Genomic DNA, 14,262 nt, shown 5'->3' with positions numbered 1-14,262 from the left:
AAAGATAACATAGTTAAAGCAGTACTACTGAAACCTGAATTTGGACCAACAGTCCCACACACATAAACTAGGAGACTGGACCACTATCGAGAGATGAATTGAGTGAAAGAAAATGACAACTGTTTACGTTTTTGGCAACATTTAAAACAGGGCCCTTCTCCTTATGTACAACAACTGTTTTAACAGCTGCTTTTTCATTTCTTTTTTTCCCCTCTTCTCCTTAAAATTCTTCTATCAGGGTTTTGAGTCATGATGCAAGAATCTGGGACTGAGACAAAAAATAATGGTTCAGCCATTCAGAATGGGTCGAGCAGCGGCAACCACTTACTAGAGTGCAGCAGTCTTCGGGAGGGGCGGTCCAACGGGGAGACGCCGGCCGTGGATGTGGGGCCAGCAGATCTCGCCCACATCCAGCAGCAGCAGCAGCAGGTACTGTGCTTTGGAGTGAGGGGTATGGAGGGTGGTGGGTGAACATGCGATCCTTGTAACACTTAACTGCTGTGTTTTATGCTTACCTGTTTGACTATAAGCAATATCTTTTAACCCACCTAAGCTTTGAGTAAGAAACTCTGGTGGCACAGCAGTTAAACACTCGGCTGCTAACTTAAGTGTTGGTGGTTCAAACCTATCCAGCAGTTTTGTGGGAGCAAGACTTCACAGTCTGTCTGTAAAGATTACAGCCTAGGAAACCCTATGGGGCAGTTCTACTCTGCTATATAGGGTCTCTATGAATTGAAACTGACTTGACGACACTTAATGAGAACAACAGTGGCTGGCTTAAGAGACGATATTCAAGCCCTCACGTTCTGTGCAGAAGGCGGCAAAGACCCCTTATGTGTGTGTGTGTGTGTGTGTGGTGGGGGGTAAGAGGGAGCAGGCGGTGGCTAGAAACACAGGTGGGAGCAAGATTTGAGTGGACCCCGGCCACCTCTAGCCCCCGACATGTCAGCCAAATGTTTTAACTATTTTGAAGAAAATTAATATTTGGAGAAGTGGTTCCCCAGTGCTTTTATTTAAAAAAAAAAAAAAAAAGCTTAAGTCTTATGGAGAAGGAAACAAAATAAAGGATTAAAAAAAAAAAAAAAAGAATAAGTGAATAAGGAGAGTACTTAACCACTGGACCACAAGAGCTCCTCGTTGTCAGCAGGTACATCTAGTGACTGGTCAAGTATTGCCCCATGGTAAAAGTGACCCAGGAAATAGTGTTGCGATGCCAAAGTGTTGTGGAAATTCAAAGAGATAAATACAGTATTTTCTCAAACACAGGCTTTGTTTTACCAACCTCTTTTGGAATCCTGAAATAACTAGTTGTGTTAATGATAACGTGTGGTTTTTGTTTCATTTTCATCCTCGGTTCATTATTCAATACATAGTTTTGGTGTTATTTGGAAAACAATGGTGAAAAAGAATGATGCATCTTTGGGGCTTTTTGAAAGATTCAGACATTTTCAAGGGAGAGCGAAAAAGAAAACAAACCTTTTGTCAAGCAAGCGTATTGGACTCAGTATCATAGAAGCTGAGAGAATCCCTTTTCATATTGAGGATGGAGCCTTTGATTGACTCTAACGTATGTTTTGATTTTTCCTTACTAAGAATTTTTAAAAGTACAGTGAAATCTGTGAGAGCTGCGACTCAGTGGGACTGCCTTATTTTTCCAGGTCTTACAAGTTTTCTACCTTTGACAGGTTGTAGTCTTACCACTTTTCTATCTCCGTTTCAGTGAAAAATATTTGACTTTTTCTTCTCTGACGGGTTTCAGCCTTACATACGTTCCAGCTTCACAGCCTGGACTGTGTAAGGGATCATTAGATTGTTAGTGCATTAGAAGTTGGTGGACCCTGCATGAGACTATGGAATCTGTAGGAAAACAGAAAGAAGGGGAAATGAATAAACAGACAAGCCAAGGTTTTAATTCAGAGAGCTTCCTTTAAGTGTCTGGGTCTCTTTTTCATTGTCAGTCCAAACCCATTTGTTCCCGGTGTCTCAGGCATCAGCTGAAATTTAGGTTGTGTATTGTTGGAAAACTTGGTATTTTTAGTTCAGTGCAAATAGTGGCAATTCTAACCAGTAAGGTCGTTATTAAAACCCAGCAATAATTGGAAGAAGGTTATTTATGTATTCCTGCTAGTATATGTTGAAGTGCTGTTTATGGCTGTATTGAGAATAAATAGTTGATATTTATTGCCCTTACCAGGCAGAGGCCAAAATCTACCATTTTCATTAAAGGGCAGTTGAGGTGCAGCGATTGACTATAGGGTATGAAGCTCATGTAATTATAACTTTAAAAAAAAAAAAAAACCTCATTGCCATCGAGTTGATTCCAACTCATAGTGACCCCCTTTGAGCATTTGAGGTAGTAAATCTTTATGGAAGTAGATTGCCCAGTCTTCCTTCCGTGGAGTAGCTGGTTAGTTTGAACTGCCAGCTTTCTGGTTAGCAGTCAAATGCCTTAGGTACTATGCCACCAGAGCTCCTTAATTATAGCTTGTTGTTGTTGTTATGTGCCATGGAGTCAGACCTGACTCATAGCGACCCCTCCTTGGGTTTCTGAGCGGTATCACTACGGAGGTAGATTGCCCAACTTTCCTTCTGAAGAGTGGCTGGTGGGTTTGAACTGCCTGCCTTCTGGTTAGCAGGCAAATGCCTTAGGTACTATACTACTAAGTAAATGGGAAATTAACTTATTCTGAATTTTATATAGAGAACTAAAAATCATTCAACTTTTAAAATAGGAAGCCAAGCAAAAACTTTGGCTTCCACATGCAGCAACAACATGGTAGCAGTATAAAAGAAAGTTAAAAATGTATTTTAACAGCATCTTCCTTAAAAAATATCCATGGCAAAATTAGTCTTCCCTTTCTACCTTGGCTGTGATCACTTTGAAAATTTTGCTGATACGGGTTATTGATATTGGTCAAGAAACTAATTTTGATTGTGCTTTGAAATTCTTTTTAATATTTTTATAACAATTTTATTTCTATTCGCCACTGATATGTTTTGGGAAAAAAGAAAGCAGTTGGGTCTCTAATTGTGACTAAAACCCCACTTATTGTGGTTGGCAGGCTTTGTAGGCCTTTTAAAATAAAATATTGACAGCTGTTTGAGTCCCCATAATATATGATGAGGCTCTTAACAGGTTGTTGGGGGAAAGAAAATCTATAAATGAAATAAGACAGACTACAGGTTTGAAAAATATTAAAGAGAATAAAGTCATCAGAGTTTTCTTCTGGAAAACTACTACAGTTAAACAGTTTAAAGAAATGTGAGAGTAAACGTGATGGACTTTGGTTGTTTTCGTCATTTTTATACTACAGGTTTTTACTTGAAGTGAGAATACCAGCAGTGAGAAAATCACAGCCATGCTGAATTCATTACTGCGGTAGTCACACAAAACCACGGATAAAATTTCAATAACTGCAGGCCACAGTTGAGTAAACAGTTGCACTGAAATTTAATTCCTGTTGACTTTTCCCCCATTCCTCGCCAGGGGCACATTCTGATTCCGTTGTACAAAGACAACAGGGGTTACAGCTTTGATTAATGTAGGACGGTGGAAGAGAATTAGAACTGTAAAATATGTTAGAAGTCCATGCAACACAAAGATCTGGCTTAAAAGGACTTGGTATAAAAATGAGTTAATTACACCGTGTGTTGAACCGAATGTTACAGGATTTTCCAGTGGCACCAGTACCATTGTTGATGATATAAGGAGCATTTTTTCCTAGTGCCAGGATTTAAAATAAATAAATGCAAACCCTCCCACATTTATTCCATATTACCAAAGATAATTACAAATGGTAGCAAGCACCCTTTCACAGTGGAGAGCTCTAAGATTCACTGTGGAGTAAGTTTCATGCTGAGTTTGTTCTATACATTGGCTGAATTGGATCCAAACAGAATTATTAGAGGAAAGGAAAAAAAGAAATAAAAAGTTATTGGCAACTTTAGAGAAATAGACTCTGGGTTTTCCATCTTCTCTGGAAAAATCAGATGGTCTGGTAATCCTGGGCCCATTTACATGAGAGCAGTAATTATTACCCTAGAGGATGGCTTCAGGCCTAAGGCAGTCGCCTGCCAAGCTCAAGGCTGGCGGTTCAAATCCACCAGCCACTCCCTGCAGCGTAGACCTGGCCGACCTGGCCATCTCTTTGGGAGCTCTGGTAGCATAGTGCCTAAGGCACTTGACTGCTAACCAGAAGGCTGGCGGTTCAAACCCACTAGCCACTCCTCGGAAGGAAGGTTGGGCAATCTACTTCCTTAGTGATACTGCCTCGGAAACCCAAGGAGGGGTCACTATGAGTCGGGTCCGACTCAGTGGCACATAACAACAACAACAATAATTATTTGGAGATAACTTGTTGCTTAAGACACGGAACCTGCAGCCTCCACTTGGCCTTAGTTCCTACCCAGTCAGCAGGGCTCATGTAAACTCTCTAGGCAGTGGACTGATGATTCTGGTCTGGAAGATGCCATCATCGCTTGGAAGCCATCAACCAAGGAGAGGTGCTGCCATTAGCTGGAGAACCCTACCAGTACACTCACACAGGGTCGTCCTTCCTCAAAACTAAATGTATTATCTCTGTAATGTTTCACCTCTATTTATATCTGAGCCATGAAACTATTATAACAATAGTTTCCTAATACTATAATTTGATAGAGTTTCTGAACATGTTCTTTTTAGTCCTTGAGTAATTCTTTCCCCCATACCATAACTGCTTTTTATTTCCTTTTATGCCTGCCCCGTTTTTAGATCTGTAGACGTTCTCTATTGGATATGCAGTACTCCATTACGAGACTCAGCAACAAATACTATTACCAATTATGAAAGTTTTTTTCCCTTAAAGAAAGGATCTTAAAATGTCCAGAGCAATTTCATAAACTGTGCGGATTAATGCATTTTAAAAGTCTTGAATTTCAGAAAGCAGAATTTTATTTCCATATTGCTGCAAATGAGAGCTTTTTCAGATAAGCATATTACATAGAGCATAATGTTTAGAAGTTTCTCCATATACAGCATATGCTGTCAGGTCAATTAACAGAATGCATACTGGAAAATGTTTATTCAATAAAAATGAATAGCTGTTAAATAAAGGAGCTATTTCTTAACAACATTCCATTTAATGATAGTGTGTTTTTTTTTTTTGTTGTTGTTGTTGTTGTTGGGTTTTTTTTTGTTCCACCTGGCAGTTTTATTGTCTGCAAATCAGGGTAGATAGAGCTTTGGTTGCTGTGGTTTTGAGGTATGGCTGTTGTTTTATAGGAGAAGGGTAGTTTCGAGGAATTCTGTGAGAAAGATAAAAAACAAATAAGCTATATTTGGAATTTGAATATATATTATTTTGAAAGTGTGGAGAAGTGAAGTGTTTACTTTACATAACTTGTTTGACATTTGGTTTGAGATGTCTGAACTTTTGGTCCAGAAGAGAGTGGTAGGTGTTTCATGTTATGAAAGAGAGAAAATGTTGAATGACTTTTAAAGAGGTGAAAGTAGAAAAGACAGGGAACATCTGAAACATCATGAGAAGGAATAAGGAGAATTATTAGGGTTAAGTTTTGCCAATGAGCCACTGAAGGAAGTAGAAGATTAGCCATTACACAAGGCCAGAAAAGCTTAGAAAAATAGCATGAGGTTGATTAAAACCAATCTCACTACTGTTGGATCACTTTGACTCACAGCGACCCCTCCTTGGGTTTCCAAGGCAGTATCTCTACGAAAGTAGATTGCCCAGTCTTCCTTCTGAGGAGTGGCTGGTGGGTTTGAACTGCCATCCTTCTGGTTAGCATTCAAATGCCTTAGGCACTACGCCACCAGAGCTCACTTGTTGTTGTTGTTGTGTGCTGTTGAGTCAGCCCCGACTCATAGCAACCCTTCCTTGGGTTTCCGAGGCAGTATCACTGTGGAAGTAGATTGCCCAACCTTCCTTCCGAGGAGTGGCTGGTGGGTTTGAACTGTCAGCCTTCTGATTAGCAGTCAAGTGCCTTAGGTACTACTCTACCAGACCTCCCTTAGGACTCATGAAAATGAGCTTAATTATATATATTCACAGGAGAGGGAGAAAGTATAGTATCACAGGAGCCTGGAAGAGTCATGAAGATATATCCCAAGGTTCAAGAACCTGGGATATGCTATTCAGTAAAACCTGTGAGAGCTGGAACTTGCCGGGACTGCCTTGTTTTTCCAGTCTCACACATTTTCTGCCTCTGACAGGGTGCATGCAGTCTTACCACTTCCCTGTTGTTCTCTATTTAGTGGAAATTATTTGAGTTTTCCTTCTTTGACAGGTTTCTGACTTAAATAGGTTCTAGATCTTGCAAGTTTTGCTTTATAATAACTGAAGTATGAGCATTTTCATTGGGGGTGTTCTTTTTGGTTTTAGCATAAATAAACACACAAAATTCTTCTCTTCACTCTCAAAGTGGAAGAATAGATTCACCATTTAGTCTTTATTACCGAAATTGCTAGTGGGTTTTGAGCAAAAAAAAAACAAAAAAAAAAAATTTAAAGAGGCTGTTCTGGAAGTTTTTCCAGCTTTAGCTGCCACTGTGAAGAATAATGCCTTTAAGAAGTAGCTGAAGAAACTCATGTGAAAGGGGTTACCCTTTTGCTTCTCATTCATCCCCATATTGGTGTGAAGGCACAATATTAAAATTCCAGTGGGTCCATAGGGTTCTCTCTCACTCTGCAAACAGGCCTAGGTGCTGCTAAGCAGGAGAGCTATAGGAATGGAGGCAGTGACCAGTCCAAGCTTATTATTCCACACTTTTCTCTTAGAAAAAAGGGTTGCTTATGAACTTTGTTGCGAATGTCTTCAACTGGCTTTTCCCATTGTAGCTGCCAGGGTCTAACTATGTCTGAGAAAAGGGTCTACTCAGAAGTGGTTAGGAGGGAGAAGATGGTCAGCACCTCTGTTTGCTAAAATGGAAGCTTCCACCAAGGGGATACAGAAGAGGTCTTCATGAGGACAGCTTCTGTTTTAGAAGTTAGCCCCTTCCTTAGCTGGTAGGTAAAAACCCAGCTATAATTTTACAGGAATTGCTCTACTGAGATATATTCATAACGAAGATGTTATAGTATTCTAATATTGTGGAAAATATTGATGGTCAGAAAAATATTTTGTAGAATGCCACCAAAATGTTAGCAATAACTGTACAAACAAATTGAAACAAAATTGAGACAGGAATTCAGATAATTCTGACAAATAAAGTCAGCCACAACAGTAACTAACACCACCCCCCTTTTATTCCCCCTCATTTCATTTTATGGCTATTTCTGGAAAAGACATGCTTCACCCTGAATGCTAAATTTTGTTGTCAGAGCTGTTGGTTTAGACCTGCCTTCACTATGAGTAGGTTCCGACTTGACAGCAGTGAGTTTGGTTGTTTTTTGGTTTCCATCAAAATATTGTTGTCAAAGATTTATGCAACTTGTGATGTGGGCCTTGTGTAAATTCTTTCAAGTTGTGATTACTAAACAGTTGTATACCATTCATCTCTCTATTGGAAATTAAGATGACATGGAAACCAAAAAAGACAAAAGAAGAAAGACCCAAGTACAGAGGAGAACATGGTAATAGAAACCCAGATGCCACATTTCATTATGAGTGAAGTGTACCCTCTTGACTTCAAGAGAAAGCTTCACTACTTTGAGAAGGTAATTGTAAGCCCTGACCCATGAGCTAATAAAAAAATTAAAAAAATGAAAAACCTCCCCATCTATTGTCTAATCAAAAATCTCTTTTGAACTTTCTGGAGGTATGAGTTTAATGGTAATTTGTTGACAGATTAGTTTCAGTGATTGCAAAGAGTTTGTTTTGCAAAACTGGCAGGCTCCTATCTGTTCTCTGAAGGTAAGGAACCTACTTTGCTGTTTTGCAACTGCTTGCATTTATTGACAACTAGCGCTGAGCAGGCAGAATTGGAATGTTTGTATAATGTAAACCTATAGCTCCCTGATGGAGTCTAGTGTTCTTTTAGGTCGTGCATAGATTGCTTGATAAAAAGGGTTACAAGGTGACTGCTTTTATGACAAAGTAGAATAGCAATATAAATGCAAGTGGTATGGGGAACAACAAGGAGGAAGTTTATATAGGGAATTGAACCCTATGTTAGAAAGTTTCTTTTCATCACTTTGTCTTTGAACTCAAATCTATTGTAATTATAAAGTGTTACTTGTAACATTCCAGAGACACTTTGCTAAATGCTGTGTTTGATTTGGTTCATAGAAATACAGCCACATTTTTCCCCTCTCTCTCACAAGAAAATGTGGCAAAGAGAGTTTCATGTACTGGCCCAGTGTCTGCTTTGTTCTAAGTGAATTAATGTATGTGCTACTCTCAAAAACATGTATTAACTTTATTTCTTAGCTTTTGATTTCCTGAAATTCATTTATTCATGTGTTTGCATGTTCTTTCATTTAGCAAAATATTTATTGAACACCCCAATGTGCAAGGGACTGTGGGGACCAAACTAATGAATGGTAATATTAGCACGAGGTGCTGGGAAATCCTAGTAGAGTAACTTTGCATTTATTTGTCCAGAAGGAGTTCCTGCGTGGTGCAAACAGTAGGTGCTCAACACCCAGAGGCACCTTGGAAGAAAGACCTGGTGATCTACCTCTGAAAAATCAACCATGGAAAACCCTGTAGAACACAGTTCTATTTTGACACACGTGGGGCCACCTTGAGTCAGATTTGACTCAACAGTAACTGGTTTCTATTTAGCGAAAGCCCAACATGTAATGATAGTATCCATGGGAAGTGATGATTAGGTTGGAAGTTGGAATCAACATTTGGGAAGGTTGGGTTTCTAAACCAATAAAGCTTTCTAAGCAGAGAAGACAAACCCACTCTAGAGAAGGTGTTCGGATGAAAAATGAGTAAGTTAGATCTTACATGAAAGAGATCCCAGAGAAATAATAAATAGTAGGGACAAATCATTCACAGTTGTTCAGGCATTTAGTAATGAGCACTAACCCTCACTCCATTTAATTGAACCTTATATTGTTGTTAGTTGCCATGGAATTGGTATGAGCTCATGGCAGCCTGTGTATAACAGAATGAAACCTTGCCAGGTTCTGTGCCATCTTCATGATTGTTGGTTCATGTTGACCTCATTGATACTTTGCCTACATTGATTCCCTGAGTACACTGTAAGTCCTAGGAGGGCAGGTGGGCCTTTCTCATTTCCTCATACTTCCCCAGCACTCAGCAGCCAACCCTGATGTAGAGAGTTTCTTTGACAGATTGTGAATGAATGAAGAGAAAGAAATGGCTGAGTAAAGAGAGATTGTCAACGGAGAATACCGGAAAACTAACAGGGCCTTTTGAATGTGAGATGTGAGAACATCAAGGCGTGAGAGTTGTGTATGATGATTTCCGTTTCCAATCTGAATGCCTGGGCAAATGGTGGCACCCTGAAACAAAGAGGGATGTCAGGAGATGAACCCTACTTCTTTCTTACTTGTCTTATTACCTGTCTTACTGAAAGCAAAACTTAATTTGGATGAATTATTTTTGAAAAGTCCTTATTTAAAAAGGTGATAAAATAAAGACATCTGTTTATATAGCTAAAATTCACATTTACTTTTAGTTATATGTGTTTGTTCAGCTCAAAAATATTGAGTATTTTCCCTTTAGCCTTTTCCAGTTACTAATGAGTATATCTTCCAAAAGTCACATAGGAAATGCTGATAAACTTCTTGTGTTCCTATTGATCACCAAGTAGGCTTATCTCTTTAGAGAACAAAACAACCAAGATCTTTGATAAAGTCTTTCTTTGTTCCATATTGACACAAGCTTCTTAGAATGAATTTGTTTTTAAGGTCGGGAGGTGTGCTCATTGTATTTCTTTTGCTAGAAAAATACAATGTGTAATTATTAACAGCAGATGTTATTGGAAGACTCATTTAAGAGGTATAGATTAAACTCTTAGCAATGTCAAGGCCTAGTCTTGTTTGAGTGTTTAAGTTGAGCCTTGCATAGAGGTGGTCTGAGAGAAGCAAGTCATGTTCTTGTCTTTAATCCTTCTGAGAGAACATTATCCAGTATCTACTGCAGGAGCTCTGGTAGCATAGTGGCTAAGACACTTGCCTGCTAACCAGACGGCTGGCGGTTCAAACCCACCAGCCACTCCTCGGAAGGAAGGTTGGGCAATCCTACTTCCGTAGTGATACTGCCTCGGAAACCCAAGGAGGAGTCGCTATGAGTCAGGGCTGACTCGACGGCACATAACAACAACAACAACAACTGCATGAACTGACAGTGCAGATACTGACGGTGAAGGAGATAGGATTTTTGTTTAAAATTGGTAACCTTAAAATTGTGTTGTTGTTGTTTTTATGTGCCTTCGAGTCGGACCCGACTTATAGCTACCCCTCCTTGGGTTTCCCGAGGCAGTATCACTACAGAAGTAGGATTGCCCAACCTTCCTTCCGAGCAGTGGCTGGTGGGTTTGAACCACCAGCCTTCTGGTTAGCAGTCAAGTGCTTTAGCCACTATGCTACTAGAGCTCCTAACCTTAAAATTATCCTTGACTTAACTAGTTTATCCCTACTTTAGACTTCTCTTTTTACACTCTACCTCAAAATAAAATTCACTTCCTAACATGGAGTAGTCTTCAGCAGAGCTTCGTAAAGTAGACCATTGATTGCACACTCTATCACTGACACAACTACAAGTGAATTGTCATTGTCACTGTCCTTGTTGAAAGAGGCAAGCATCTGCTGATCCTAAACTCATGTTTTTGTCACTGTTCCTTGTCTTGTCCCCAACTTCTCCTGTCCCTCCACATTGAAAGGAAGGTGACATGATGTCTTTCTAGTCATTCAAATCCAATACCTTTTAATCTGAAGGTTAAGTAGTGAGATATAAACTAAGAGATGATAATATCAATTTTATGTTCACTGAAGGGCACAATATACCTCTTTCTAGTGGAGGGAAAATTGTGCGTATAATGTCTTTTGCTCTTCAGCAGCAGAGCCATGCTGCTCAGAGCGAAGGGAAAAAAAGAGTTTTGGAAAAATTTAATAAAATGAGGTGTGATATCCTAAAGAGGAGCAATAGTGGCCTTTTATTATTATAATTATTAAGTTAATTTTTCAGAGTAAGAAGTAGTTCTATTTTATGGCCTCTTGTATTGACTCTTGTTATCCTTTCTATGAACTCAACAACCTTTTACAAGGTTAAAAACTGGGAGAGAATGACATAATGCTCATTCTTTCCTGACTATTTTTGGTCCTAATGTGTATGATAAATAATACTGTGATAATACTGCTTACCTTCACTCATTTTTTTTTCTCCTCCTGATGATACTTCCATTTCAACTCAATAGGAATTCAGCAGCCAAAAATACTAAGTGAAAATGCCTTTACAATGTACATTTTTATTATGATATTCTGATTATCTTATTAGATTTATACATGTCTCTACAAACAAAGTTTTGTGCTGGGTGTGAAATGTGTATCATGTATATTTATGTGTAGGCTTACTGTTTTATTCTTTTTTCTTTTTTTAAGAGGGCAGAAGTATCATGCATAAACTGGGATGTGATATTCACAGTTAGAATTGTGAAGATTCTCTATAGAGTAGTGATTCACAATTATAATTGTCAAAATTTGCATTCTGGAAAGATAATTTTAAACCTGTCTCAGCCACTCATTTAATACCTTAATTGGGTGGTTCTGGCTAGAAAGCACTGTGGTAAATAAACCTGCAGAGTAGACCAAAGATGGGTAAACTATGACCCACAGGCCAAATCTAGCCTGTCCCCAATATTTTGTGAATAAAGTGTTATTGGAACTACCCCTTGGTTTGCTATTGTCTATGGCTGCTTTAGTGCTGTAAGAGCAGAGTTGAATAGTTGCAGCAGAGATTGTATGATTCACAAAGCCTAAACCATTTACTTTCTGGCCCTTTACCAAAAAAGTTTGTATATCCTTAGATTAGTGAATGGCAGATATGGCAGGATTCACTTTCCAGAAACTTCTACTCTTATTGTATAGTGACAAAATTGAGGCAACATCCCTGATTGTTTTCTAATTTATCCCTGGGGTGGGGGGAATCTTACTTTAAGACTTGGTTTTATGATATCTGGAGTGGTAAATTACCTTGTTAGGAGCTGCTGTACCTCCAGAGTTTCTTTCTAATCACTTAACTGACAGGCATCCTACAAATTAAAAGTTTTGACATTATTAATGGTTCAAAGTTTAATCTGCCAGCCTAGTTAAAAAAAAAAGGGGGGGGGGTTGTTGGATACATTAATTGAAGTCACTCAAAGAGTGGTGATCCTAGACTATTGTTCCCTTACCAAAGAAAATTAACTTAAAAACTCAGTATATCTTATGTTTATAGCCCCATGGTTAGAAGGTACAAAGAAATACTATCTTTGGTCTCCCTGCATTCAAAGAATTCATAATCTAATTGGGATGGGGCAAGCCATAACCATTTGTATTAACTGTCAATAAAAATTTAAAAGAGGTTGAAGATAAGCTGTAGAAGAGATGCCTATGACTAATAAATGTGTGATTTAAGTAAATGCTTAGTCACCGAGAGGAAGAATTTATTTGTGTCCTTGTTGGTGGGTTTTTTGAATACATTGGTACAATTTAGGCAACAGTAACTCAGGATGTTATGTATACACCTGCTGGTTTCTTTTAACTCTTTCAGTCAGAAGACAATGCATAGAGCTAGGGGATTTTGCTTATGACTTAGATATTAAATGCCTGAGAGCTGTATCTTTGACTTTTTGCCGTTCATAATTTTGAGATAAGTAAGGTTGTATTTGTACCGTGGAAGGACAGGAGGCATACAGTGAGTAGAGGTCTTTTCATGCTGGACCCCAGCATCTGAGTTTATTGGTCTCCAGGAAATGGTCCGGGGCCTATCTGTTTACACAGGCCATTGCCTGAGTTGAGTGTGTGATTTCCAGAGATTAGATGAGAGTTGACAAGTCTGGTTATTTGGTTGGCGGTGTCCATATTTCAAATACTTTATATTGAATTTTAACTAATTCACCTCTATTCATCTTACAGCTAGAACACTGAAACCATAAATGGCTAATTTAGAAAAATTGTAAAATTTGAAGACATTTGCTCAGTTCAGTTATTTATAAACTGACAGCATTTCCATAGGAGATGGCATGGGACTTGTATTGTCTCCCTTTTAGCCTTTTTTTTTTTTGCTTATTTGAGCCTGATTTTAAGTTTGTTATCAGATGGCATATCATTTTATGTCACAAGTAGTGAAAATTAGTTTAGTCTTCCATGGTGGGTGGTTTTCTCTGGCATATCTTTTATTTTGCAAGCTCATGGTCCCTCCTTTGTGAATCTGATAAATCCAAGCATCTTTTGCTCTGAAAGACATGTGTGTATATGTTGTGTGCTTTTGCAAATACACATTCACAGACCTATGGTCCTAGCTCCCAATAAAAATAATTAATAGTCCATGCTTTTGTATGTTGTTTGCTAGCAATGTTCTGACGAATGTTCTTAGATTTTTTCTATGCTTAATTAATGTTAAATGTATTATGTACCTGTCTTTAACCTGGAAATGGTTTCCTCCTTGAACTCTAAATGCTTACCAATGTTTCCCTAGAACTCATTCCCAGATTTTAAGTGCAGTAGTATAAATTCCTGCTCTGTAGGAAGTTCTGGAAAGTAAGGCCATATAATGCAGTCTGTACAGGTTCTGAGAGCCATTTTCCTCCTATTCAAATGCAAACACCAGGTTTCCACACTGGAACTCATCTGATTAAAGAAACCTGTAAACTGGTTAGAAGGTCTTTGACTAATTCAGCAAAGGTTATAATAAGTGATACAGCACTGTCACTCTCCTCTGTTGCCAATGGGAGTATAAATTTGTTCAACCCATTCTGGAAGCAGTTTGGCATTGGGTATCAAGGAGCTTAAAACAATCATACCCTTTGATTACATTTATACTGAGAGGCTGTTTAGCATTGAGCTGGTGTTACAGTGAGTAAGATATTTGGCGGCTAACCAGGTCAGCAGTTCAAACCCACCAGCTGCTCAGTGGGAGGAAGATGAGGCAATCTACTTCCATAAAGATTTACAGCCTTGAAAACCCAATGGGGGTTGCTATGAGTTGGAATTAATTCAATGGCAGTGGGTTTGGTTTTTTGGTTTTTAGTGATTTTCAAACTTCCATGTATACCACAGTCATCTGGAGGGCTTCTTAAAACACAGCATGCTAGACCCACCCCCAAAGTTCTTTATTCTGTAGGTGTGAGGAAGGGTGCTTTTTATATTTC

The 14,262-nt window shown here is 38.7% G+C and overlaps 1 protein-coding gene across 1 annotated transcript in view; it reads left to right on the top strand.

The window, feature by feature from the left end:
• Positions 1 to 249: 249 nt before the first annotated feature.
• The window catches only part of FOXP1 (forkhead box P1), a 283,446-nt gene continuing 269,433 nt past the window's right edge, over positions 250 to 14,262 (top strand). The window contains 1 exon segment of the mRNA XM_042781677.1: positions 250 to 429. Coding sequence (XP_042637611.1) covers positions 250 to 429 — 180 coding nt within the window.

The sequence above is a fragment of the Orycteropus afer genome, unplaced genomic scaffold (assembly GCF_000298275.1).
Source record: "Orycteropus afer afer isolate SDZICR_OR568_19922 unplaced genomic scaffold, OryAfe1.0 scaffold00149, whole genome shotgun sequence".
In the NCBI taxonomy this organism is placed as follows: Eukaryota; Metazoa; Chordata; class Mammalia; order Tubulidentata; family Orycteropodidae; genus Orycteropus; species Orycteropus afer.
The sequence above is the reverse complement of the archived record's forward strand: the minus strand, read 5'-3'. Positions and strand labels throughout refer to the sequence as shown.